Source organism: Drosophila busckii, unplaced genomic scaffold, assembly GCF_011750605.1.
Source record: "Drosophila busckii strain San Diego stock center, stock number 13000-0081.31 unplaced genomic scaffold, ASM1175060v1 chrUn_01, whole genome shotgun sequence".
In the NCBI taxonomy this organism is placed as follows: Eukaryota; Metazoa; Arthropoda; class Insecta; order Diptera; family Drosophilidae; genus Drosophila; species Drosophila busckii.
In genome coordinates this window covers 521,492-548,254 of record NW_022872717.1, presented here as the reverse complement: position 1 = coordinate 548,254, position 26,763 = coordinate 521,492, and the positions used below count along the sequence as shown (strand labels likewise).

General features: G+C 32.6%; 3 protein-coding genes across 5 annotated transcripts; 1 reads left to right on the top strand and 2 right to left on the bottom strand.

Moving 5' to 3' along the window:
• Positions 1-1,883: 1,883 nt before the first annotated feature.
• On the bottom strand, positions 1,884-4,115 carry LOC108598806 (ATP-dependent RNA helicase me31b). Its single transcript, XM_017985552.2, has 6 exons — positions 3,991-4,115; positions 3,762-3,864; positions 3,386-3,485; positions 2,953-3,331; positions 2,242-2,889; positions 1,884-2,137 (listed from the first exon to the last, which is right to left on the bottom strand). Exons 2-6 carry the CDS (start codon positions 3,809-3,811, stop codon positions 1,959-1,961), a joined length of 1,356 nt encoding a protein of 451 aa, XP_017841041.2. The 5' UTR covers positions 3,812-3,864; positions 3,991-4,115; the 3' UTR covers positions 1,884-1,958.
• Positions 4,116-9,346: 5,231 nt separating this feature from the next.
• On the bottom strand, positions 9,347-10,935 carry LOC108602620 (FUN14 domain-containing protein 1). The gene is made up of 3 exons (XM_017990762.2): positions 10,700-10,935; positions 10,128-10,323; positions 9,347-9,587 (listed from the first exon to the last, which is right to left on the bottom strand). The coding sequence occupies exons 1-3, from the start codon at positions 10,792-10,794 to the stop codon at positions 9,405-9,407; spliced, it is 474 nt and encodes a 157-aa protein (XP_017846251.2). The 5' UTR covers positions 10,795-10,935; the 3' UTR covers positions 9,347-9,404.
• Positions 10,936-11,786: 851 nt separating this feature from the next.
• LOC108608217 (NPC intracellular cholesterol transporter 1) lies at positions 11,787-25,748 on the top strand. 3 transcript variants are annotated; one of them, XM_017999493.2, is made up of 12 exons: positions 11,791-11,891; positions 15,810-15,935; positions 16,002-16,172; positions 16,228-16,381; positions 16,452-16,528; positions 16,597-16,815; positions 17,712-17,904; positions 18,488-18,804; positions 18,867-19,157; positions 22,005-23,394; positions 24,073-24,939; positions 25,499-25,641. In XM_017999493.2, the coding sequence occupies exons 2-12, from the start codon at positions 15,819-15,821 to the stop codon at positions 25,579-25,581; spliced, it is 3,879 nt and encodes a 1,292-aa protein (XP_017854982.2). In that variant the 5' UTR covers positions 11,791-11,891; positions 15,810-15,818; the 3' UTR covers positions 25,582-25,641. The 3 variants fall into 3 exon arrangements, with proteins under 3 accessions (XP_017854984.2, XP_017854983.2, XP_017854982.2); XM_017999494.2 differs by lacking the exon at positions 24,073-24,939 and having other exon boundaries at positions 11,789-11,891; XM_017999495.2 differs by lacking the exons at positions 22,005-23,394; positions 24,073-24,939 and having other exon boundaries at positions 11,787-11,891; positions 25,499-25,748.
• The last annotated feature ends 1,015 nt before the right edge of the window (positions 25,749-26,763 follow it).

Here is a 26,763-nt window from a genome sequence, read left to right as displayed (position 1 = left end):
ACGCATTCATACAAATGGACTTCATTGCAACTGGCCACTCGCACTCACGCTCGCTTATGAGTGCGGTGGCCACTGTTTGCTTCACACACTTGCTCTTAGGCATACACGCATACACAAAAAATATCAGCGCGCCTCCGCAGCGTAACCATGATCATGCGTTGAAAGCCACCTAGGCTATGATGTGTACAACACTGTTGGATCTCAACACGTAAGTTCACGAAGCACGAGTGGGACCTAATTTGTATGCAACAACTCTTTAGTCGATTTGACGGCTATGTATATATATATATACATATATATATTATATATATATATATATATAATTATATAATATATAATATATATATATATAATATATCATATATATATATATAATATATTGTATATAATTATATGTATGTTTATAAAAATTGACTGCGCTTAACATTAACGCGACCTCTTGTTATTAGTGTTTTATTTATATATTAAAAACTTAAAAAAGTCCAATGGGCTAAAACAATACCACGATGGAACATGAATTGATTTATTACATATTTACAAATTTTCTTCAAGCCTAATTTAGGTGATTATGATTTTCAAATGATAGAGATATGCTGATATTGATATTACGTCTGGGATTTACCTGACAACACACCGCTGGCAGATAACTTCTCATTGGTATTGAAATATTTTTTGAAATACTTGCAGTTGGACAAAAACTCCTTAACAACTAATTGTGAACAAAGGTTTATGCAATCAGTACGACAGCAAGCCGATGGTAGAATTATAGTACGATTGCCATTTAAATAACATCCAAGAAACTTGGGCAACTCGCTTACAATCGCCGCTTAGATCAGCAACCAGAAACAAGGACCGAATACATTAATCTTATGAACGAATATGAGGACTTGCAACATATGAGTCTAATTGAAGAACCAAGGCTACATCAGCCACACATCTACATACCGCATCACTGTCAGTTCATGTGCTGACATGAATGCTTCGTGCTTCAAGTTAAACAGCACTTCTACCAAACTTAGAATTGTGTTTGGGGCCTCGTGTCATAACTGGTCCGACTGAACAACCAGATATATGTATATGATTTTATTACGCTTTTGGACAGCCATACTGCTCATGTTAAAATGTTTACCGTTTTCGCATTTAGACGTGTTTTTATAGAACTCCGGAAATAAATATAACAACTAAGAAGCAAATTTAATAATATTATATAATAAAATTAATTGTATCATTCAACTTTTTCTATTTTCAGTATCTCATAATTTCTGCATTCCGTTGTTTTAGAAAACTAATGTTCGTACTCTTAAAAAGGCTTATCTTTTCAGTCACATAATTTCGAGCAACCTGAAAAGGTTCCGAAAACGCTCAAAAATATATGCTTATTCCTAAATCAGTCATAGGCTCGACTCGTATACATATAACATAATTTGGAGCGCTGTAAACTTTGCGTACTGGACGGCTTGGATAGCAAAATAAAAGATTCTTTGCATTTGCATCCGTGTCCGACATATATCATGCGAATTATCATAAAAATTTTTACAAATCATGACCTTTTGAAAATATTTTAAACCAACTTTGGAAAAAATGTGTGAAACAATTCTTAGTCTTGTTTGATTTCGTTTTTTTTTTATTCATTACATTGAAATTATTGTCCCACCCGCTGTATTTGCACTACTGCAAAACCAGTTTAGTTTTGCTTCCGGCCGATTTATATAAATCAAGTCTATCCAATACCCAGGCACAGTGATACTCAAATTTAAAGAATGTTTTTGAAAAGTTCAGCTTTCTACTTTTAAAGTACTTGTGCAATGCAGTGAAAAGCAAACTCTAAAAATATAACTTTATTACTAGCATAATTATAGTAAATAAAAGATACACATTTAATGCAAGTTTTCTCTTTGTTTATTTTCCAGTTTTAGATATTCCAAACTTTTTCGATTTATTTACTAACATTGCCTTCTTCATTTAGAATTATTAAGATCACTGTTATTGGCTGCTTCCCCCGCAGACCCGCCCACATTTGCCACATACAATGCTGGATCTATTACTTTGGGTATTGGCTTAATTTCAGTTCCCAATTCTTTCTCAATACGATGAAGATCAAATCGGTCCTCGTAGGTTATTAAATTAATGGCAATACCTATAATAAAACAAAAAAAAAATTATAAAGTTGTTAAATTGACACAAATATGCAAGTCACCGACAAAAAAAAATGTTTAATTATGTTTATAATTCTTTACATACCCAAATGACCAAATCTACCAGACCGGCCGATTCGATGTAAATATGTCTCTGCCATTCGTGGAAAATCAAAGTTAATGACCACATTTACGGCTTGTACATCTATGCCACGTGTGAATAGATCAGAGCACACCAAATTTCGACAGAGACCTTGACGAAAATCATGGAAAACTCTGTTTCTGTGAGCCTGAGCCATTTTAGCGTGAATGTAATAACAGCAATATCCGAGCTCAGTAATCTTCTTTGCTAAGAGTTCAACGCGCTGCGTAGAATTGCAGAATATAATCGACTGATTAATTTGCAACTTGGAGAATAATGTGTTTAGGCAGTGCACTTTCTGGCGCTCTTGAACAAAGGCATAGTACTGAGTTACACCTTTCAATGTTAGTTCTTCCATGAGGTTTATCTCATAAGGTTCACGCAAATGCTTCTCCATGAAATTTTTAACAGTTAATGGAAATGTCGCAGAAAAAAGCAATATCTGTGGATCCTTGGGTAATTTTAATATAACATGATCCAGCATGCCTTGAAAATCTAATGAAAGCAACTTGTCGGCTTCATCCAAAACTAATATTTTGCAATGAGACATATCCGCCACTTTTTTATCCATTAAGTCCAAAATTCTTCCAGGAGTTGCTATAATTAATTGTACTGAAATAAAGACATGTTTAAAATCACATATATATAATTTACTTTTTTCTTATTTGAAAATACCTTTTTGATAGATACGAAGGATGTCATCCTTTAGTATTGTGCCTCCGGTTGTAACCATTACTCTGATGTCCAGATGCTTGGCAAGCTCAATACATATCTGTGAAGTCTGCAAGGCCAATTCACGGGTGGGAACCATTACTAGTGCTTGAATATAGTCTTTCGTGGGGTCAATCTGCTCCAACACAGGGATGCAATAAGCCCCAGTTTTTCCAGTACCATTCTTGGCACGTGCTAAAACGTCTTTTCCACTCAATGCAATAGGTATCGCGGCTTCTTGGATAGGAGATGGACGTTCCCAGCCTTTTTCAAAAATACCCATTAAAAGTGGCCTTTTTAAGCAAAATTCTTCAAATTCGTTGCCACGTGTATCCGTAACATCCTAAAAACTTAATGTTATTAAACAAATTTTTGATCCAAATTTTAATTAACATACTGTAGTTTTAAAGCGATTGTCTTTAGGGGGAAGTTTTAATTTTGATTTCCAGCCCATATCTTCACTTATATTAGTCGCAATTGGATGATCACTTAAAATCCTTCATCACAGAATAATTTATCAGATTAGCAATTAGAGAAATTCATTATCTTCAAATGTATAAATGCATTATCAATTAATTCAGGACTTAACCAAATAAAATATACAAATTCATACATATGTAAAGACATACAATTCAAAGTGTGTAGTACATTTTGCATTAATCATGTACATACATACATGCTTATGTACACTAAGCAGTACATATGTATACTATACAGTATATATGTACATATGGCATTAAAAACTCCATATAACAAAAATTAATTTCACAAACCCCTTGTTGACCAAGCTTGAGTGACCGGCTGCCATTTTTTCAGTCATCATCCTTGCAGTTTATAAAAATTGAATAAGCGTTAGTATGTGTTATGCTGGGCAGTCTGAAAAATATTTAAAATATATGTATGTATGTATTTATCTATGTACTGTAACAATAAGATGCATATAATAATTACAATAACATGCAATAAAACTACAATATATATTTAACTTGTCATTATCTTAACCTGTTTTTTTTTTTAATTATGTAGTTCTTGGTTATTTATCTTTTTGTTTATAGCAAACTTCAAGTACCCAGCGCAAATGTTTCAATGTAAGATTACTTTAACGGCTCATTAATATCACAAATACAACCTACAGAGCGATAAAAACATCACAGCCTTACAACTTGGTATCAATAATACCATTCCATACATAAGGAAAAGCTATCGCTTGTCAAAATATGGCAGTTTTCAATGAACGCACACTCTATAATCGATAACAATTTTTACCTTTTTCTACATCCAATCACAAATTTTAATTCATTTAACTTTTTAATTGTTCAATATATGTATATATTTTTAAAAAATAAAAGATATATAAAATAATTTATAATGTAATCGGATAAGATTGCTTATCCAAACCAATGAAGCACGTACATATATTCATAATCAGCAACACATACTGCGTAAGTTTGACCAGGTTGCGATTTGAAATCTCTATACTACCATGGGTGACACAGAACAAACAGAGTTTTAATTTGTCAGTGTATTTAGTCCGAGTTTTCGCGCTGAAAGCGATTGATAATAAAGAATTGCTACCAATTATGTAATAAAACGTATGCTACAAAGGTATTTCTTATTTTAGTTATGTTTTCAATTATTATTATTATTTTGCATAAAACGAAAAATAATAGATGTTTCGGACTTATAGCTTGCAATTTGAATCCACCAAAAATAATTAAATTTCATGGCAGACTTGTTACCGTATAAGTTATACCGTATAAGTTGTTTCAACCTTTCGTTATTTTCCTTGTATATATCAAATTTTAATTAATTAAATTTGTACAAAAAAAAAATAATAAGAAACAAATTATACATGTTGACAGATAGCACTGCATTCCTTGAGCAAAAGGCTGCTGGCACAAAAGTAAATTTTAATCTACTTAATCGACGTTATTGCTTATTTTGTCTTCCTTTTTAAAATACAACCTTTGAAACTCAAGCGCAAGTCTTTCACGCACACAAAACAAAAGCCACATGCACGCACAAAATGCCGATGTGGACTGTGCGACGCTCAGGTATGTTACCAACCGCTCCAAAGTATGTTACCAACCGTGCTGAAGAAAGAGAATTTCGCCTTGTTCTATTCGTTGACCAGATCAACCATCATAGCAGTCTATACGCGGACAGACAATAGTCTGTCCTAATTCATTGGCAAGCAGGTTTCCCTAAATATTTGTAATTGGCAAAGCTCCTCGACGACCGGTTATATTCAAATAGCTCTGAATGATTTCGGCGTAAATAAATTAAATATTGATAAAAAAAAAAAAAAAAATAAAAAAAACAATGTAATATATTATATTTCAATATATTTATTTTGTCCTGTACAAGTAATAAAATATTGCGTCTGTGTATTTTCTTCGCTTTTGCAGTCTGTCTGCGCTGCCAGCGGCGTCAGGCAACGTCATACTGGTTGCTAAACAGAAGCAGACAGAAGGGAACGCAGGGCTGCCTATGCTTCTCAACAAATTTGATGACATTTTTTCGTACACATGCTCGTTTCACATGCCTTTCTTCTCGCTCGCAAGCAACAAAATTGAATATCTCATGAAATAAGCAAGCGACCTTTTCGACATTGAATGGCAATTAATCTCTAGCCTCGAGTACTTGACAGAGAACGGCAAGAGTGCACACACCACTAAAAACAAAACGCGTGCACCATGGTAGTACTGCCACACACAAGCGAAATTGTGGATCAAGTAGCCGATTTATGAAAATTAAGAACGTCAGCAATAAAAAACACATCATGCGACAATTACTATGTGCGTATAAATGATTTCAGCAATACATTTATTGTCGGCCCAGTAAGCAATCTCTTTCCAGAAACGAAAGAAATGTCAAAATCTTTCTGCGTGATTCTGTTTCGCCTACCTGCTGTCGCGTCGCCGTCGCTGCCAATGCAGACAGATCGAAATGCATTTAATTTATGCCAAAACTTAAGCTTAATTTTTATATAATAAGTTTTTTATTATTTTTTTTTTTTAATGTATAATCAATCATCATTTCAATTTTGTTTTATTATTATTGTTAAAAAAATTTTTTTTTTTTCCATTGTATTTCTTATTAAGATTAAAACACCTAATATGCCAGCCGATCGGTTTCGCGCACATTTCCTTTGCGCTTGCCCTTCGTCTGTTGGGTAAAAACACAACCGGACCTTTTCTACGATTTCGGGTGTTTTGTGCGTGCTGTGCGCCGAAAGCAATTTTTTGTTGTGTCCGTTTGATATTATTTTTTTCACGAGTTGTCATTGGTGCGCGTTGGTCTGGCACTTGATTTTGTGTGTGCCGCTTAAAAAGTGCCACAATTGCCGTTGTCTGGTACTTGAGCAACAGCAAACGCCAATACACAAAATGTAAAGCTTACACAGCGAGGATCGACACTAAAAAAATGTTGGCATATTGAACAAAATTGTGATAACTTGTTTTGGAGAGAGTGGGGAGAGTTTGGCAAACTCCATTGGAACTGTTGCTTTATCGAGAAACACAGTAACAAGAAGAATAGAGGATCTGAACAATTACTTGGATACACTTTTAAGTGAAAAACTTATCACGATATATTACTTAAATACTTATAGATCAGAAAAAAAAATAGCGACTACAAATTGAATTACCTGATTAATCGGGGGCATTAATGTGTGTATTTTAAAATTAAAAAAAAAAACTATTTAAAAAAAATAGCAGTCATCAATTAAGGCCCTGGCGGCTCCATAAAAAAAAATGTAGAGCTTTTGACGTCTCTTGATCAAGATTTCATGTTCTTTTGAGCTAATTTATTTTTGTAATAATATCCTAGTGAAAAAACGATAACTAATTGAATACAATTTTTGGAAGCAGTAAAGAAACATTTAAAACTGATCAATATAACTAAAAACAAATAACAGGTTAAAGTTGGGCGCCGACACATTTAAATACAACTTGACTAGAGTATGACAGAACCACCGCTATGGCAGTCACAAACAATACACAAAAACAAGCTAAGTCCAGCTCGTTTTTTCCTGTAGTCGACGACGCCGCCGTGCGTCGGAGGAGTTTGTACTGCGCTCCGCAACGTGCACCCGCTGTCTATTGAAAATTGAAATGTGAATAATTCCTAAGTTATTTTTGCTGATCGGTCGAAAAATGACTAGCTTTCGTGAATTCTTTCTTTCTTTATTATTTCGTTCTACTGCTTATATATTGTTTCTTTCGATTTGCGGGGGAGGGGCGAGGAAATAAAAATAAATATGCGTTGGGTTTGGATATAGGACACCTGTATAAACGCAATTTGTTGCTCTAGCCTTTTATAGTTCTGAGAAACAGTTGCTTCAAATTAGACGGACATGGCTATGATACTCGCCGTCGAGTGATAGAATTATAACTTTATGGTCTGCCACCGCTCCTTCTCCTCGTTACAATACATTTGAGGCAACTTCATATACCTTTTTTCCATTTTTTACAAAAATGTCAAAGTGTATAATAACATGTACATTTATGTATACATTTCCATATTTTATATTATATTAAAAGATCATCCTCAAGGAAAACTATCTTTTAAAACCACGCTCAGGCTGTGTAGTTATTAATGTTAACGCAACTCATGAAAAATATATACACTAAAAAAAATTAAGTCATTGCAGTTTTTAATAATATAGTCAATAATATTTTCAAATTGGGACAAGAGCTTTTGTAAATGTACATACATATGAATGTATGTATAAGTATGTATGTACATAATTTTGGCAATGTTTAGTGCTCGCTGTTCGCCAAGTGCAAAACATTTTTGTTGTATTCTCGGCGAGAAAAGCAATATAACAAAACTAACTGAAATAGTACTTGGAGCACTGAAACTTGCTCCCGCTGATTCATTCAATAAAATTTTATTTATTATTTTAGCATATTTAAAAAGGAACAAGTGGACACATTAAAGTTGGGCGTAAACGACAGTACACTTTGACTAGGGCTATTGTTAACATAGTAGCTTATTATAAACTAGATCTAGCTTTTCTGCAAGTGAAATAGCTTATAGAATTTGAAAATATCTTATAACTTTAAATCTCGCGAATTTAAATTTTGGGTAATTGCCTTCATAATTGAATGAAATTTGCCGCCGTTGACCTTTTCTTTTCTTTTTTTACTCATAAATTTAGGTTTCACTACTCTGCGAACATTTTTTTGGTCTTCACATAAGTTTTTACGTATATTTGGTGTCTAGCTTATTTTTTCCTCAATCTAGCTTATATTGTCCCTCAAAATCTGGCAGCAGTAGCATCGCAGCAAATTCACGTCTTAAATCACAAACATATACTCACAAAACATCCAACGCGTAACAGCTCGTTTTCGGTGTAGCGTCAGCAGCGACGCTGGTATGTGAAAAATGCCTTATTTACCCGAACGTTATGAAATGATCGACATCGGTCAAAAACATGACCATGCAATTTTGTGATTAATTTCAGATTTTTAATTTTTTAAATGGTTAAACTCATTTTTTTCATGTAGGGAAAGAGGAGGAAATAAAAATAAATAAAATAATAGTGTATAAAAAGCTTAGAAAATTTGCAATAGCTTATAGCGTGAAATCTAACATATTCTAATAATAAAGTATTCTTCATATCATCGTGAATTTTTTTCTAACCAAGGCAATTGAGAAATCAATTAATAAATAAGCTGAGTTGTCAGAAAGGTTGCTCGCATTTTGAAATAGACAGTTTGATGTTACTAATTTAAGTCAAAACAAATACATTGAAATATATTTTATTTCTTTCACATTCACCTGCGCTTCACTTTAATTTTTTTCATCTTATTGCAAAAGAACTTTAACAACAAATAATTATTATTAATAATAAACGATTTAATTCTCAATAGAAAAATATACGTTTATGTTCATATGAAATTGTTCAGATTATCACGTGTTTTTCATAGCCACCCTATCCACGGTGTTGATTTGGTATTTTTAAATTATGTATCATCCCTGAAAATGCGCAAAACAGGGGATTGGGTTTTTAATAAGGCTGTGTAAACATTTTTTAAATTATACAAAATCTCTAAGAAAAATCTAGTTAAAAATCACCCCAATTCAGGGACTCGTAGATGTTTTTAATTGATTTGGAGTCTTAACTGTTTTGTGCGCCTTCTTAATATCAAATAATCATGACATAAATTGAATTGACTTAATAACAGCTTAATAAAAATACAACTTCAATGCGTATTTAATAAACATTATTGACCACAAGAGCTTTTAACCTGTTAGCAAATCATTTACCCTTGAAACAAGACTTGCACTATTTTTTTCTTTGTAAATTTTATAGAAATATGTTAACTATTTAAAGTATACACAAAATATATATATTCATAGTATTGAAATCTAAACTTTATTGCTGTTTATCTAATAATGAAATATTACTATGCAGTGGCAATCCCCAATGCAATACCTCCGATAAAAGAGGTTAAAAATATGTGAAGATCATTAAGTTTTGGTCCATTCTCATCGCCTATATATTTTGCGTACCATCTCTTGACCTTCGTCGTTTTTCCTTTTAATTGTTTTTCAGCACCATCCAATTTTCTATCCAAATATCTTTCCGTCTGAAATAAAAGAATTAGTTGAATACAACTTTATAAATAACAAAAATCAAATTAGAGCTAACTGTGAAGATGTATGTGATGTACCCATCACAGCACGTTTTTGATATATCGTTAGCAGAGACGTTTTCATGGTGCGACAACAAACGCACCCCGCAGTCTATTCTAAAAATTGACATGTGAATGAATACTTTCAAATCTGTTAATCCGATCGTTCTGAAATTTTCGGGAACTTGATAAAGCTTGTGTGCGGTGAATTTGATTAGGATTCGTCCAATATTCTAGGCGTAAATCGATGAAGCAGTGCATTTCGTGGTAGCATTTACAAATTTTACATATCTCAAGGCAAATTGACATGTGTTTATACTGTCTGGCCAAAGCTAGTTTTAGGTATTTTTATTATGCTAACTTTACCGAGGGTATAACTACAAAAATAATATATAAATATGTTGAAAATGAGGGACATTAATGTATATAAATATTTAAAACCATTGTAAATCGACATGTCTGCAATACAGTTATTATTAATACAAACTTGTATACCTTGTCCAACCAATGTTTATCATTCCCAGAAATAGTCGACTCCACTTTATCGGTTATTTTATCTACGCTCTTGGTTAGCTTAGGCCAATCAACTTTTATAAATCCTTCTTGGTGAGCAATTTCAATTAATATTATGCTTCCTCCAATAGCAAACGCTGCAAATTTTCCGAATTTCATTGTTGTGTATCCAGTAACCCTGAAAAGCACAGAATGAGTTTGATCATTTTTTTGATTAATTAAAACCAAGACGCTATAGCTGTATGTACATACATGTATGTGAATGAATGAATTTTAAATTTAAAAAATGTAGTTTTTTATGTATGTACATTGAATGCGATGTCCTGCAGAGCAGTTAAATATAATAATCAATAGTAAAACTTACATATATTTGTAGCATGTATAAAAATGCACAAAAATTTAAAATGTTCATTTAAGTTTTTTTTTTTTTTTTATTAGATTTGAAGAAACATATGTAGAGACATATGTATGCACACTATTACTCAAATTACAAAAAAAAAATTGTATATAAGTCCATTCATATGTATATTATGTACTTATGAGGTGTGTCATACCATCCTGACGTTACGCCAATCAAAAGCTGAGAGTAAGCTGAGCGACTGCTTATATCGCCGAGTACTCCTTTTACAAATCTTGATGCGTCACCCATTTTTATTTCCAAAAACAGAATATGAAAGTTTGTTTTATTCAACCACGTTTGATTTACGTTTATTATCGTATTTTTTAAATAAAATCTTTAGTTCGAGTTCATAGTCAATCAAAGTTACATCTGATTTTCAGGATAAAAACACATAATAGGGCTGGGAAAATAGGGTATATAAAATATGAATGTGTCGATAGTTTTTCCAATCCATATTAAAATTATATCGTAAATTGTTTGCTCAAAGATCGATATTCGAGGATGTGTCAGACATCTTGGTAAATTTTTACTCAATTAGATTTTGAAATCTGTATATCAAAACCGTAAATGACTTTTATTTAATCCGAGTAATCGCGCAAAAGAAAATTGACAATGAAGAACTGCTACCATTTATACAATAAAATGTAATGTATGCCACCAAAAACAATTAAATTTTACCTTAACAGCTGTTTGAACTTTTGTTCATTTCCTTGTAAATAGAAAAATTATTTATTAGTATATGTAACAAAATTAAAAATATAAATTACTCGTTAAAAATATAAATTACCTCTTGAGCAAAAGGCCGCTGGCTTATATCAATAAATTAATTTATAAATAAATCTACTAACGAATAATATATATTCTTCTACCAACGAATAATTTATATTCTTAAGTAAATTTTGCTTTAATGGCATATGCGCATTTTGACTAAAAGCAGCTTTCAAACTTAAGCCAAAGAATCATTGCCTGCAAGTTGAAAAAGTTGTGCTCATTAAATAATCAATAATAATAATTAAATAATCATTAAAGAAACCATATTTTTAAGCTGTGAATTTCCTCATACAATAATAGAATACACATTTTGGTGGTATTGTTAAGACTTTACAGTCGGAAGGTTTTTTCACTTGGTAGAGACACGGTGTTATCGCATGATAGGTAATGAAATAGTATGGTAATGATTGGGTATCGTTAAGTACTATCGATTTGTAAACATAGCTCATCCTTGGCGAATAAATATTTAAGCAACTTTAAATTACTAACGTTACAAAGTTACAGTTACCTAAGGCTCAGATAATCAACTATATTTTATTCAAACTATATATAAATATGCAAGTGTCGTCTAACTAGTAAGTTTAAAATTAACTATGTGCTTTCAGCAAACATTAATTCAAATAAGAACATAAATGCGGATTCAAAAAGATGATAAAAAAATTTGTGTTCTGTTTAATTAACTGATTTGTTAAATGCTTTGTGCATATACATACATACATTAATACATATGTATATTGTATCAATGTTTATATATGTTTGTATGTACATTTGTATTTGTATGCAGGTTTAATGTGTAATTGAGTGACACATCGAATTTCACAGCTCGCATTCATATATGTACATACATACATACGTACGTATATTATATATATATATATATATATACATACATATGGTATGTTCATATGTACATACATATGTCAGTTGATATACATATGTACATTTGTATACAGTTGTTTGTACAATTATTCAAACACATATCTACGTATAAAATATACCATGAATACCATTAGTCAAATGTGTTAATATAAAATATGTACATATATGTTAACATTAATAATATTATTGCGAAATGCATTTATGTAGATTTATACATATGTATCTACATACATACAAGCGCACATATGCATGTCGATGGAGACGAAAATATATATGGATGTATGCATACAATGTACATGCATGTGTTTTAACATTTTTACTCGTAATTGCTTAGGTGTTGTGGGTATTTTATACTTTTTTAAATATACTCATATACAATACACATGTGTTTGTATACACATACATATGTATGAATATGTAAGATGTAAAAAGCGAAAGCCTTGAATTGAGTCTCAGACTAAATAGAATATTGACTTAAAAAGGAGGAGACTTTAATATTTAGATTTATTATATATTTCATTATTAATATTAGAATTTATTTATAATTTGTTTACAGTAGAGTATTCGTTTGTATATACATAGATGCATATGTACATATAATCAAAGAGTATACACATAGAGATTCCACTGCATCAATGAGTATACAGGGATAAGAGGTTGCACTACACACATGCTGCAAAATTGTATAGCGAGTCTAAGGTTAGACCCATCGGCCAAAAAAGCAAAACGCAATGTTAACGTCCGTATCGAGCCGTCTTTTGTCCGAAACTCAGCGAGAATTATTTTATTTTTTCAATAACTAAGCGCGTTGGTAGCAAAAATCTGAGTTAGACTCCTATTGTCACCTGTCGTTAATTTCATATTCGTTAGCGAAACGAAAAATGTTTTGGGCAATTGATGCTGGCCGTCGACAGAGACTGCGAACGCAAATATGCCAGCCAGCATGCGTAGAAGCATTTGGTACTAAATGTTTTTATACACTTTGACATTTTTTTAAATAATACAAAAGGGTATTATGAAGTTGTGCAAATGTATGTAACAGGAGAAGGCAAGGCAGACCCCATAAAGTATATATATTCTAGATCAGCAAGACAAACTGAGTCGATATAACCATGTCCGTCCGTCCATTTGTATGTTATGTGGGGGTGCTCCTATACCCAAACCTTAAACGCTTATATCTTATTTTTATATCCTCCCCCCTCCCACACAAATTGAGAAAAACGGATAACACCCACAATATTAAGCAAGTCGTCAGCGTTGCTGCTGACGCTACAGCGACGACATCCCAGCCAACCATATGCGGAGCGCTCCGAACTAGGACTCCTAAAGTCGCACCGTCTCGGAGCGTTTTCGGAGCTATTATTTGCTGCTCTTCTATGTTGCATCTGTTTCTCGTGCAATCTTCCGTTATTATTTTGTGCGTTTTGTTTGGCATGTTCTTCTTTTATGCAAGTTAGTCAGTGCAAATTTTCGCTTCAACGTGGTGCGTGCGTTTTTATAATTATTAATATAATATTAAGGCTGGGAGCATTTTGAAAAACAGTAGGGACTCCTCTACGGAGCATTTTAGGTGCGCAAACACAATCCCAAAATACTCCGCCTAGGTTATCTTCGGATGATTTTAGGACTCCTTTTCTTAATAATTGTAAGCAAAGAAAGGAGTCCGCACGGAGTCCCTGCGGTTTATCTAAGGAACATTCTGGGACTCCGAAATTACTCATTCTAGGAGTCCGCACGGCACACTGTTTTCATATATTTTGAAATGGCACTTTTCTCCCAAAAACATGCTCTTACGGACACTTTTAGGAGCGTCCCGAGGAGGCTTTGCGCTACGCACATGTAGTCCTAACGGAGGACCGTGTGGACTCCGCTGGTTGGCTGGGATGTGACGCGCCCGCTGTTTTGTGTGTATGTGTTGGTGAATGCTTGCGTGTGTTTGCTGCGATTCCTCAGTCAAAGTGTATATAAAAGTTGGTTGCGCCAAACTTTAATGCGTACACTTGTTTTTGTTTTTGAATTAGCCTATTTTTATAACTTGTTTAAACTGTATATCCAGAGTTAGCATAGTAAATGCATATTTTTATATATAGGTAAATTCTAATGATGTCAAAGTAATTTTCATTAAAAATAAAGTTGCAAACTATATGCATATTTTATGTAGATATTCATTGTGAATACTGCTTTTGTACGTATACTTTTTCTGTTATATAATTTGATTATTTTGAATACTTTTTGTTATATTTTATATAGTTTATTTGCCGAATACGAGATAGTTATATCATATTAAACTTTAATATCTATACTAATCTTCATAAGTAATAGGATCTTTTGTTTTAATAATATATAATATATGCCCAAAATATACATAAGCAAACTATACAAAAAAGATGCAAATATTGCAAACATTTTCTTATGTTAGACACATGGTTAATAGTAACAAACTGGATTTTTTTTTTTTGTCAATATTTGATGTGTTACAGCATACAACCATTATTTTGTTTCTAAATTATTCATTGCGAGGTTTTGACGCTTCTCGAAATCATGTTTTTTGCTGTAGCAGCAGCGAGGCCACCGCAGCAGGCTGCCAACTTAGCCTTTTGCTGGCCAGATCTAGCAGTTTTTAATCGTAAATAGCAGGAAAAATTGTAAGATAGCAGGTGGCGGGCTTTTTTCAATCTGCCGTTGATGACTGAAAAAAGGGCACTAATAGACGATGACTAAATAGAAACAGTCTTGCTTCCAGCCAGAAACAGCCTTTTTTTCCTTTCCTTTTCAAATGGTATAATACGATTGTTGGGGAGGTGGAGAAAATTGGAAAAAAATATTTCACCTTTTTTCGTCGCCGAGTTCTTGTTGCTCAAACAAACAGACTGGCATGGATCAATCCACTCAGTTTGTCTTGCTATTCAAGAATATATGTACTGTATAGGGTCTACCACGCCTCCCTTTCCCTGTTACATGAATTTGTAACTTCATAATACCCTTTTTTATTTTCTATAAAAATATCAGTGTTAAAACAAACAAATTGCCATATTTATTAATTTGAAAATGTACTTAAATGCCGCCAGCAAGGTAGTGCGTCGTTCAGGTTCGTCCTATTAACATGTAAGCCCATTTCCACAAAAGTTTCAATTTCATATTATCAATTCATTATTACATTTGTTAGACTCAACCCCGAGTGATATGCTATTTTCGTAGCTGTAAGGATAGAACATACATCTTAGTTTCAGTAGAGAATTGTACCTTCAAAGCTTTTTAAAACTTTACAGACTAAAGGGCACGGTTTTTCCAGATAATTGTTCCAAATGTGTTCTTTATTTGGAAGTGGATTATTACAAATAAACAATTAATCCACAATAGCTGGTATTTGTCCAGTTGACCCGTGAAATACATAAATTTACAACATCTGATTGTGACAAAAATAATTTTGAAGAAGTGTGAATAAGTCACGACCTAAAAAGCGGGCCGACTCTTAAAGAGAAAAAACCCGGAGTTGGCAGATCTCGCGATGCGAGCTTAATCTACATACATACATATGTAGATTGAAATGAAATGCCACGCATTGAATATCAATATATAAAATTTACATTACATATATTTGCTTGGCTTTGTAGGCATGTCATATGGAAACATTGATCGGCATAACAATGAATTGGACACACGTAAAGCAAAGCTATAGATCAGGAGTGCAACTATTCATCATTACTGTTCTGATTTCTTTCTTTGGTGCATCAAAACAGGTATAAAAGTAAAACAATCGTTTTTTAATACATCCATATTACACAAAAATTCTTATTTTTTTTTAGGATTGCGTGTGGTACGGTGTTTGTAATACAGATGCTTATAACCACAATCAATATTGTGTGTATAATGGAACACCAAGAGCTATGCCAAAAAATGGTATTGAGCTATTAAAAGAAAGGTGTAATTTTTTACTTGAATCGGGTGAAACCGATTTTTGCTGCGACATCGAGCAGGTAATACTGTATTAGTTACGACTTATATGTATTTTTAAATTATCTAAATTATTAGGTAAAAGTATTGAATACAAATGTGAAACTAGCGGCAGCCATTCTCGAGCGATGTCCATCTTGTATGGCAAATTTAATTCGCCATATTTGCGAATTTACTTGCTCTCCACATCAATCTGAATTCGCCAAAGTCGTTTCCACAAAACAGAAAGGAGGTGCGGAATGTATTTAAGCAAAGTATATGAATTTCATAGATTATTAATGCCTATACAATTTTTTTTTTAGAAATGTCCTATGTTACAGCATTGGATTTGCACATAACAGCTGAATATCTAAACAAGACCTATGATTCGTGCTCTCAGGTATGTCGATACGGGAAGACTCTTTCGATAAAAAGTGGCCATTTTAATGTATTCTATCAAACTCTAAGGTATCAGTACCACAAACTGGTCAATTAGCATTTGATCTTATGTGCGGAGCATATCCAGCCTCACGTTGTAGCCCAACAAAATGGTTTAACTTTATGGGAAATGTTGACAACGTTTATGTTCCATTTCAAATAACATATGTTCAGCACTCTATGAACTCAACGATCGATGGATATACTCCTCTAAATCCAAAAACTACTCCATGTAACGAAGCTGTGAATGTAAGTAATATACATCATAATATTAGCTTTCTATCATACAATAAGACATCTCTATTATAAAACCTTACATCAGATAAACGTCACGGAATTTTCCATCAGAAACTCATAACCTTTTAAGATTTACTTAAATCGAGAGAGAAAATCTCCTGAATCGTGGTGCGCTTTATTATGATACCTTTTAACAATTTTTAGATTATTAAATTCTGCACGTGACTTTACTTTAGGTTTTATTTTTATACACTATGATATTTTTGTAAAATATGGAACAGGGTATTACAAAGCTGTGCAAATGTATGTAACAGGGAGAAGGAGGCTTGGCAGACCCCACAAAGTATATATATTCTTGATCAGCAGGACAAACTGAGTCAGTGATGTCTGTATGAGCAACAGTATCTCAGCAACTATAAGAGCTAGAGGAACCAAACTTGGTATGTAGGTGTCCTATACCCAGGACATATCGCTTTTATTTTATTATTTTTAATTTCTCCCCCTGTAAAGCGAAAAAAGAAAGAATTTGAAGCAATTAAAAACTATTTAAAATTCTGAAATAAATCAACAAAAAACCTGGTCATGTTTCGGATAAATAACTTGGGGATTATTCACATTTTATTTTCAATATTGACAGCGGGGTGTGCTTGCTGACGCGCCGTACACCGACGCAGGCGGTGGCGTCACTGCTGAGTCTACACGAAAACGAGATGTGACGCGTTAGCTGTTTTTGTGTGTATGTGTTTGTGAGTGCGTGCGTGTGTTTGCTGCAATGCCATAATCAAAGTGTATATACAAGTTGGTAGCTCCCAACTTTAATTTGTCCACTTTTTTATTTAGTTATTCGCAGTTATCACAAATGAATGATGAAATTTACACTTTCCATCTATCTATTTTTGCGTTTTTAGGGACAACTTCCAGCATGTTCCTGCTCAGATTGTGATTTGTCATGTCCTGTAGCACCGCCTCCACCTAATCTTCCTGACCAATTGAAAATCGCTGGATTCGATGCTTTTACGGTTATTATGACAGTCGTGTTTTGTGTTGGAATGATTGTTTTTTTAATGGGAACGTTTTTATTTACAAAAGAATCAATAAACGGTAAGTCATAAAATTGTAGCAATTAAATAAAAAGCTTACCACCCATTTTGTACTTTTTGAATCTCCCTCATTTTATGGGGGGCATAAAATGAGTATTTAAATCTTAGGTCCTAGCCACAGAAAATTAGTGACAAAGTACATTTAATCACATATTTTCACATTGCAAGTTTAATCCAAATGTAAATATTTAAGTTTTTCATTTGATTGTTCAAATTCCAGTTGTTTTAATTTAGTTTTTTTCTTTTGCCCAACAATCTATACATGTAAAAGAGTTTGTCCTGGCTGGCAGGTGATAATGAAGGGTCATTGGTCATCTCTGTACAGCAGAACCCATAAGAGTTAAAGAGTTGAAATTTTTAACCAAATTCTATCAACAATTTAAATCCGGAAAAACTCAATTTTCCAAATTATAACAATTGCAAAAACGACAATAGATAACAAAAATCTAAATAAATTATAATCTACGTAAAATATTAAATGGTTTTTGCGTGTTCATAAGGTACTTTGTGAAATGTAAATTTTTAACATAATAAAAATCTGATATTTTCATTGACATTACGATCTGAACTTTGTTTCTATGCAGATGAAGATTTTATTGGAAATGACGGAGTTACTGATGACTCTATGTATAGGCAAGAACCAAGGTATTTTGAGAAGCTTGGAGCGCGAACTGAATTCTTCATGGAACTCATTTTCACCAAATGGGGTACGCTTTTTGCGAGCTACCCATGGACAACATTACTTGGAGGAGCAGTCATTGTTGTGATTCTAGGCTTTGGAATATCTGTTGTTGAGATAACTACAGATCCAGTTGAGCTCTGGGCATCGCCGAGTTCGAGATCCAGACTTGAAAAAGATTTTTTTGACACAAAGTTCCAGCCCTTTTTTAGAATTGAGCAAGTAAGAAAAAGCAAATGGCATGCTATGTTTTATTAAATTTTTTTTCATACTTTGTATTTCAGGTAATTATAAAAGCTGTTAGACAGCCTAACATAATTCACAATACATCAAATGGGCCTATTACATTTGGGCCAATATTTGGAAAGGAATTTCTGGCTGATGTTTTAGATCTACAAAATGGAATAAAAAATATTAACGCAACTGGATATTTTTTAAAAGATATATGCTACGCTCCTCTAAAAGGTTCCAACAGCGATATAGATGAGTCTGATTGTGTAATTCAATCTATTTGGGGATATTTCAAGGACGATAAGGAACGGCTAGAAGACCACGACACAGATAATGGCTTTAATGTAAGTACAATTAATTATTATTTATAATGAATACGATAAAGCACCATATAAATATGCGATGAGCAAGAATAATTTATATATATAATATATATATAATAATATACATATATTGTATACATTTGTTTCTTATCATCAAAAAAAGCAAATTTCACGCCTCTGATCTTTGATGGTTACGTAGTGCTTGAATGTTTTAAAAACACTTAATTTATCTATAGCTTATGATACCTCAGTAAAATAAATATTGCTTCACAAACATATCTTTGTTTTAGTTTTTTTTTTGTAAAATTATGTTTAACCTATTTGAATTATAAATCTCTTCTAGAGAAAGAAATATCATGTAGCTTCCTGCGAAATAATTATTGATACACGATAACAAAAGAAGTGGTTTTTAAATTTGTTGGAATAAAACTTTATTTATACCGAACAATTAGAATAGGTATTTGAATAATGTTATTAAAAGCCTGGGAATTTTAGGGAACATTTTTAAGAGTGCTCTGTTCTATTTTGACCGATTTTCTAAAAAATATATATTTCAGGCCGACCAAGTTTTCTAATTGTCACCCGTCGCTATAAACTAAGCTTTAAAGTTGTCCAGAAACATTCTGAGTTGGATTTGAATAGGAATTACATATACGTATGTCACCTCAAAAAGGTTTCCGGCTTGTAATGTGCTGTTTTGTCTCTTTAAATAATTGACTTGTAGCGTTATTTAAAAGTCATCTCAATATGTTTGGAAAATCTATCAAAGGATACCAGAAAAGGAATGCGAGATGATACGAAACATGTTTATGATCTTCAACTGTGGCCAAATGTAGCTTATTTCATATTTAAACTACGTCCAAAATTACGTTCACTGCATAAATCTCGCAAGTATTTTCCACCCAAGTTGAATATGTTTCATCACTAAAAATTATGTTTTCTAATTCTGCTATCCAAGTCTTGTATTTTTTTGCAGATAGTTGATAAGTAGCTTATTACCTATTAGGAGCTTAGGGTTGCCCACTAATTTTTCACATCTAATGCATTTTTCGGAGCTTTACATTTGAGTATTACGACGGAATGTGATCTTAAGACACAACTTAGCATATAATCACTTAAACTTGTGACTGACTAGTCAGCCAAATTAATTTTTTGGCATTTTGCTTGTTCCAACACAGTAGATATTCGGCGAATATAAATATAATATATGCTTCAGGCTTGTTTTGTAGATTTGAAATATTTGTCTTGCCTATTTTCGCTATAATTTACTATTTTTTTTCTCCCCATTATTGACATTTTTACGTATTGTCATTGCTTAAGCTTGAGATAATTTAATTTAATGGCAAAAAATATTTCATAAGACTAGCCAGAACAAACTCCATGACGCAGTGGGCAACGTGGCTACAATCAAAACCAATTGTGACCTGTTAGCGCTAGTTAGTTGGTTGCGGAATGCACCATACGGCCAACTTTGATGCGCCCACCTGTTCTTATCTAATTTTCTTTCTGTTTTTAATACCGTCCATCGTTGTGAGTCGGCTTTTCAATCAGCGCTGTATTGGCCGGTGCAATGTGTGGGAAAAGAAGCAAGAGCATTAAGGTGGGCGCAACCAATTATTACATAAGCTTTGACTAGGGCATCGCAGCAAACTTGCGCATCAACTCAGTTCAGTTTGTCTAGCTGATCAAAAATGTATATACACTCTCTTCTTCTTCCTGTTGCATACATTTGCACAACTTCATAATACTTTATTTCATTTAAAAAAAATCTTTAAAGTGTTTAAAAATATAAATGCACCAAAGTTACGGGAGAATGATGTGATGATATCTAGTCTATAAAAATGAAAAGGTAGGGTACATTAATATATTTAACTCGTGTGCTAAAAATAAAATTGTTTCATTTCAACTATTATACACTTTAAAATTTTTGTAAAAAATTGAAATTTGTCAAGCTTTATAAGACAGGTCTAGTCAATTAGAATGATTCCGTATACTCCATAAAGGTTAATTATGTCTCTTGATCAGCAAGAAAATTACTGAGTCGATTGCCATGTGCGTCTACGCGTCTGTATGAGTGCGTGTTTCGTCAGCTCCTATATCAGACACTACGCTGTTTGTTTTAAAACTTCCTCCCCCCCCCCCCCCCTCCCCAGCAAATTGAAAAAAAAAATATAAGTCAGTAAAAAATCTTTTAAAATATGAAATAAATCACAAAAATTTCGATCCGATTGTGAAATTTTTAGAAAGCTCGGATAAATAATTTAGGGATTATTTGCATTTCCATTTTCAATATAGATAGCGGGGTGCACGTGCTGACGCGCCATACAAACGTCGATGCCGACGCAGCGGCGGCGTCGTTGCTGAAGCTGTGACCAGCTTAGACACGTCCGCTGTTTTGTTTTGTTTTGTTCATGTGTTTGCTGCGATGCCCTTAGTCAAAGTGTATCTAAAAGTTGGTGGCGCCCAACTTTAATTTGTCCACTTTAATATATTGAATGTAAAATCGATGCTTTGCATACTTACTTTATTTGAATGTATATGTGGTGACTGCAACACATTTTTAAGCCTTGAATAAATGCGTCTCAAAATATTTATTTTAGGCTTCTATGATTAGTAAAAAATTGACATTCGTACATATATATCAAAAGCAAGCGAGATATAGCTTATTAAGATATCACGATGCCATGTTAGTAGAAAATGTGTTGCAACATTTTACACGAATTTTGTAAAACAAAAAACAGTAAAAATGTTAAAAGCATTTTTATTAATAAAAAAAAAAAAGATGAAAATAGTAAATCATAAATAAATTGTTATTGCTATATAATAATATATATGTATAATATATTGTTTGTTCTGTTTCTATTATAGGTTACATATTTGGATGCAATGTATCAATGTATAAGCAACCCATATTTGTGTTTAGCTTCATATGGAGGTCCTGTAGATCCAGCAATTGGGTTAGGCGGGTTTTTGAAGCCAGGTGATCAGTTAACAGGGAGCACAAAATATGAATTAGCTGATGCGATAATACTAACGTTTTTAGTAAAAAATTATCATGAAAAAGAGAAACTAGTTAAAGCGTTAGAATGGGAAAAAGAGTTTATTAAATTTATGCTCGATTATAAAAAAAATAATATGAGTGAGTCAATGGATATAGCATTTACATCTGAGCGATCTATTGAGGATGAATTAAATCGTGAATCCCAGTCAGACGTGTTAACGATTTTAGTTTCATATTTGATCATGTTCCTTTACATTGCAATATCTCTAGGAAATGTCCAAGAGCTTAAGAGATCACTAATAGATAGTAAAATAACATTAGGTATAGGTGGCGTTATTATAGTTTTAGCATCAGTCATATCTTCAGTAGGAATATTTGGCTATATTGGTGTACCTGCAACATTAATTATCGTAGAAGTTATTCCCTTTTTAGTTTTGGCGGTTGGAGTAGATAATATTTTTATCCTCGTTCAGACATTTCAGAGAGATCAAAGAAAAACTAATGAGACAATCGAGGAACATGTCGGACGGGTGTTAGGACGCGTAGGTCCTAGTATGTTATTAACTTCTGTTAGTGAAAGTTGTTGTTTTTTCCTTGGTAGTCTGTCTGATATGCCTGCAGTAAAAGCGTTTGCATTGTACGCAGGTGTTGCTCTTCTTATTGATTTTCTACTACAAATAACATGTTTTGTAGGTCTATTTACATTAGACGTTAAACGAAAAGAGGAAAACCGTCTAGATGTTTGTTGTTTTATAAAATGCAAAAAGACCGACAATTTACACAACAATGAGGGACTTTTATATAAATTTTTTAGAAGTGTTTATGTTCCATTTTTAATGAAGAAAATTGTTAGAGCTTTTGTAATGGTTTTGTTTTTTGGTTGGATTTGTGCAAGTATAGCTCTTATTCCAAAAATCGATATTGGCCTTGACCAAGAACTGGCCATGCCTGAAGATAGTTTTGTACTGCACTATTTTAAGTCCCTTAACAAAAATCTTAATATAGGTCCACCAGTATACTTTGTACTAAAGGGGGACATGAATTTTTCGAGTAGTCCCAATCAAAACTTAGTATGCTCTGGAAGATATTGCAATAGTGATAGCATTTTAACACAAATTTATCTGGCCAGTCGACGATCAAACTCCACATACATTGCACGACCTGCATCAAGTTGGATTGATGATTATTTTGATTGGTCTCTGTCAACTGGTTGCTGTAAATACAATCCTAGCAACGGAAGCTTCTGTCCTCATCAAGGTAAGATATTACATTTATTATGAAAATTAGTATTGTGTAAATGAAAAATGTTTAGACGTGGTAGATTTCATAAATTGTGTGCGATTTGATTTCATAATTCAAAAACTAAAAGCCGCAATTAACAAAAAAAAAACCGCACAATGCCAACTCAAAAATTAAATACATATCGCTTATGATCTTGAACAGTGGTCTTATTAAAATATTTCATATTGGCCAAATGAATTTGTCCGCCATAAAAACAACGTCAGCAGCGACGTTTACATGGCGCGTCAGCACGTGCACCCGCTGTCTATATTGAAAATTGAAATGTAAATAATTGCTAAGTTATTTAAAATTTGGTTGCTCTAGCTCCTATAATTACTGAGAAACAGTTGCTCAAATATTCAGACGGACGGACGGACAGACGGAACATGGCTTACGACTCAGTTTGTCTTCTGACCAGAATATAGTATACTCTTATGGGGTCTTCCACGCCTCCTTCTCCCTGTTACATACATTTGCACCTTTTTTACAAAAATGTTAAAGTGTATAATAAAAATATTCAAGGAATTGAATTTGTTTACACAAAGCAAATTAGCATTGAAATCGAAAATTATATGTATATCGTAAATCGTCGTAATTTTTGCAAAGAATAATCATTTTGTATTTTACAAGTATTTCTAATTATTTTTATTGTAGATACAACCTGTACAATGTGCAAAATTCAGAAAAACAAATTTCAGCGACCTGATGAAAAGGACTTTGGAAAATATTTGCCGTTTTTTTTAATGGATAATCCGGACGATGCATGCGTAAAAGGTGGCCACGCCGCCTATAGTGGAGGTGTACGCTACAACACTCACAAAAATAGTTTACAAGTGGAATCTTCATATTTTATGGGTTATCATTCAATACTTAAGTCTTCGTCAGATTATTTCCAAGCATTAGGATCGGCGAGAATGATTTCTGCTAATATTACGCAAATGTTACAGAAGAAACTAGTTTCGTATGGATATCCGGTAGACAGAGCTTTGCAAGTCGAAGTATTTCCTTATTCAGTATTTTATGTATTTTATGAACAGTATTTAACTATGTGGTCTGATACATTGCAAAGCTTGGGGATCTCGATACTTTCCATATTTATTGTTACATTTGTATTATTGGGCTTCGATGTACATTCCGCTTTAGTTGTCGTCATAACGATAACAATGATTGTTGTGAATTTAGGTGGGCTTATGTGTTACTGGCATATATCTCTAAACGCAGTATCTTTAGTTAATCTTGTTATGGCTGTAGGAATTTCTGTAGAGTTTTGTTCACATCTTGTGCATAGCTTTTCACGGTCGAAAGAATTATCGCAAACTAGTCGGGCTGCTGATAGTTTATCTAAAATGGGTAGCTCAATATTCTCTGGCATTACACTTACTAAATTTGCAGGAATATTAGTCTTAGCCTTTGCAAAAAGCCAAATATTTCAAGTATTTTATTTTCGAATGTATTTTGGAATTGTAGTTATTGGAGCCACACACGGCCTAATTTTTCTCCCTGTTCTTTTAAGTTATATTGGTAAGTTGAATATTAATAATAAAATTATATAGTACAAAAAAATTTTTTACTAAATTAAATTTAAAATTGAGTCTAGACATCATGAGTAACCTTGAAATTTACAAATTTGCATATTTTTAAAGTATTAAGATATTTGAATTCCAATAACACCAAAATCCATTTCATTAAAAACGATGTGCATATTTTGCATATATGCAAAAATTGCCTATGTTAAACACATCTTAAACTATTTAATTAATTATTGCTAAAGTCTATAATATTTACAATAGTGTAGTAATTGTACAAAAGTATAGTTAAATGTACTCACCATTTCATCATACTTTATGGAAAGGTCTTCAAATCCCTTTTTAATGATACAAAATTTGTGTTAATTTATAAGGTACCCATTAAAAAATTGTTTTTTTTATTTGTAAAATACAGGTTTTTAAATTTTTTTTTCTAGACTTTTTCTAAAAAAATATTGGCATGCAAAAAGTTGCTTCTATTTAGTATTTTAGTAGATTTAGATATTTCCAGCTTAAATTTCTTTAATAAATATAATATGTTCATATCTTTTCAGGTGCTCCTTTAAATAATGCCCGGCTTGAATCTCAAAACCATGAACATTGTGAGCAAGAAACTTCACTTTCCAGGGGCAGATAATTTATGTTTATATGAACCTCAAAGACACATTAAAAGACATGTATCATAATCTAGAATCTAGACTGTATTATGTTATATTCATTTATTATTTAGGTTAAGTGCTGTATTAAATGTATATTCAACTTTTACGGGAAACACATTATGTAACATTTTGTAAATGGATTGGTGATACTTTTTAATAAATAAATAATATAAATATTTAGAGTAAAGACATTTAATCAGAACAATGAAAATCGTAATTTTATCTGAATGCATGCAGAATATGACAATACGGTCGTCTACAAGGTCGCAAAAAATAAGAAGCGGCTTCACAGGCACAATTTTTAAAATTCTGCTTATCAGGTAAAATATTTAAATTGCTTTCCGTTTTGAGTAAAACAAAATTTTCACTTTATTAAACTAACTTTGATACGTGTATAAATTATCGATATATATAGAACTAGTGAACCCGGCGAACTACACACCGCCAGTAAAGTTTATATACTTTTTTTTAATTATTTCAATAGTAATTGTTTTATTCTAGACAGAATAAATAAATATATATATATATATATATATATATATAAAAGTTATCCTGTTTTGCCATGTATATTTTTTCAGTCACTAAAATAACTACTATAAGTGTCCGGGGATGTACTTATAATCGAAGGCGTTGCAAATAATTAAAGTATACTGTATTTAGGTTTATAAATTAATCTTTATAAACATTACGAATATATTTTAAATTACAACAATTCATTATCAATTATGACAGTTGGTTAGTCCGTCTTTAGCCAGCACAAATAAAATGGATGTTTTCTCACCCGAGAACATGCAACATATAGCTGTCCGTGGGGAAATCATGGTGTTTCCAAATCTAAGCCACATGCATATAATGTCTGGACTTGTGACTTATTGATCGTCATAACAAATGCCAATCTAATTGGAAATTTAGTGCGTTTGAATTCAATTGGCACATCTGTAGGAATCATAGAGATTCGTGGCAGCAACACATGTTTGCTTTCAAAATGATGATTTAAATTTTTCATTAATTTCTTAATTACTAATCGTGTACCCTTATACAGCCGTGGTGAGTTCAAGTTACGAAGTAGAATGATCGGAGCTCCAATCTTTAACTGTAAATGGTGCCTGCCAAACCCAATGAATTCAAAAGTCAATTGGATAATTCACAGTTTCGTTGGT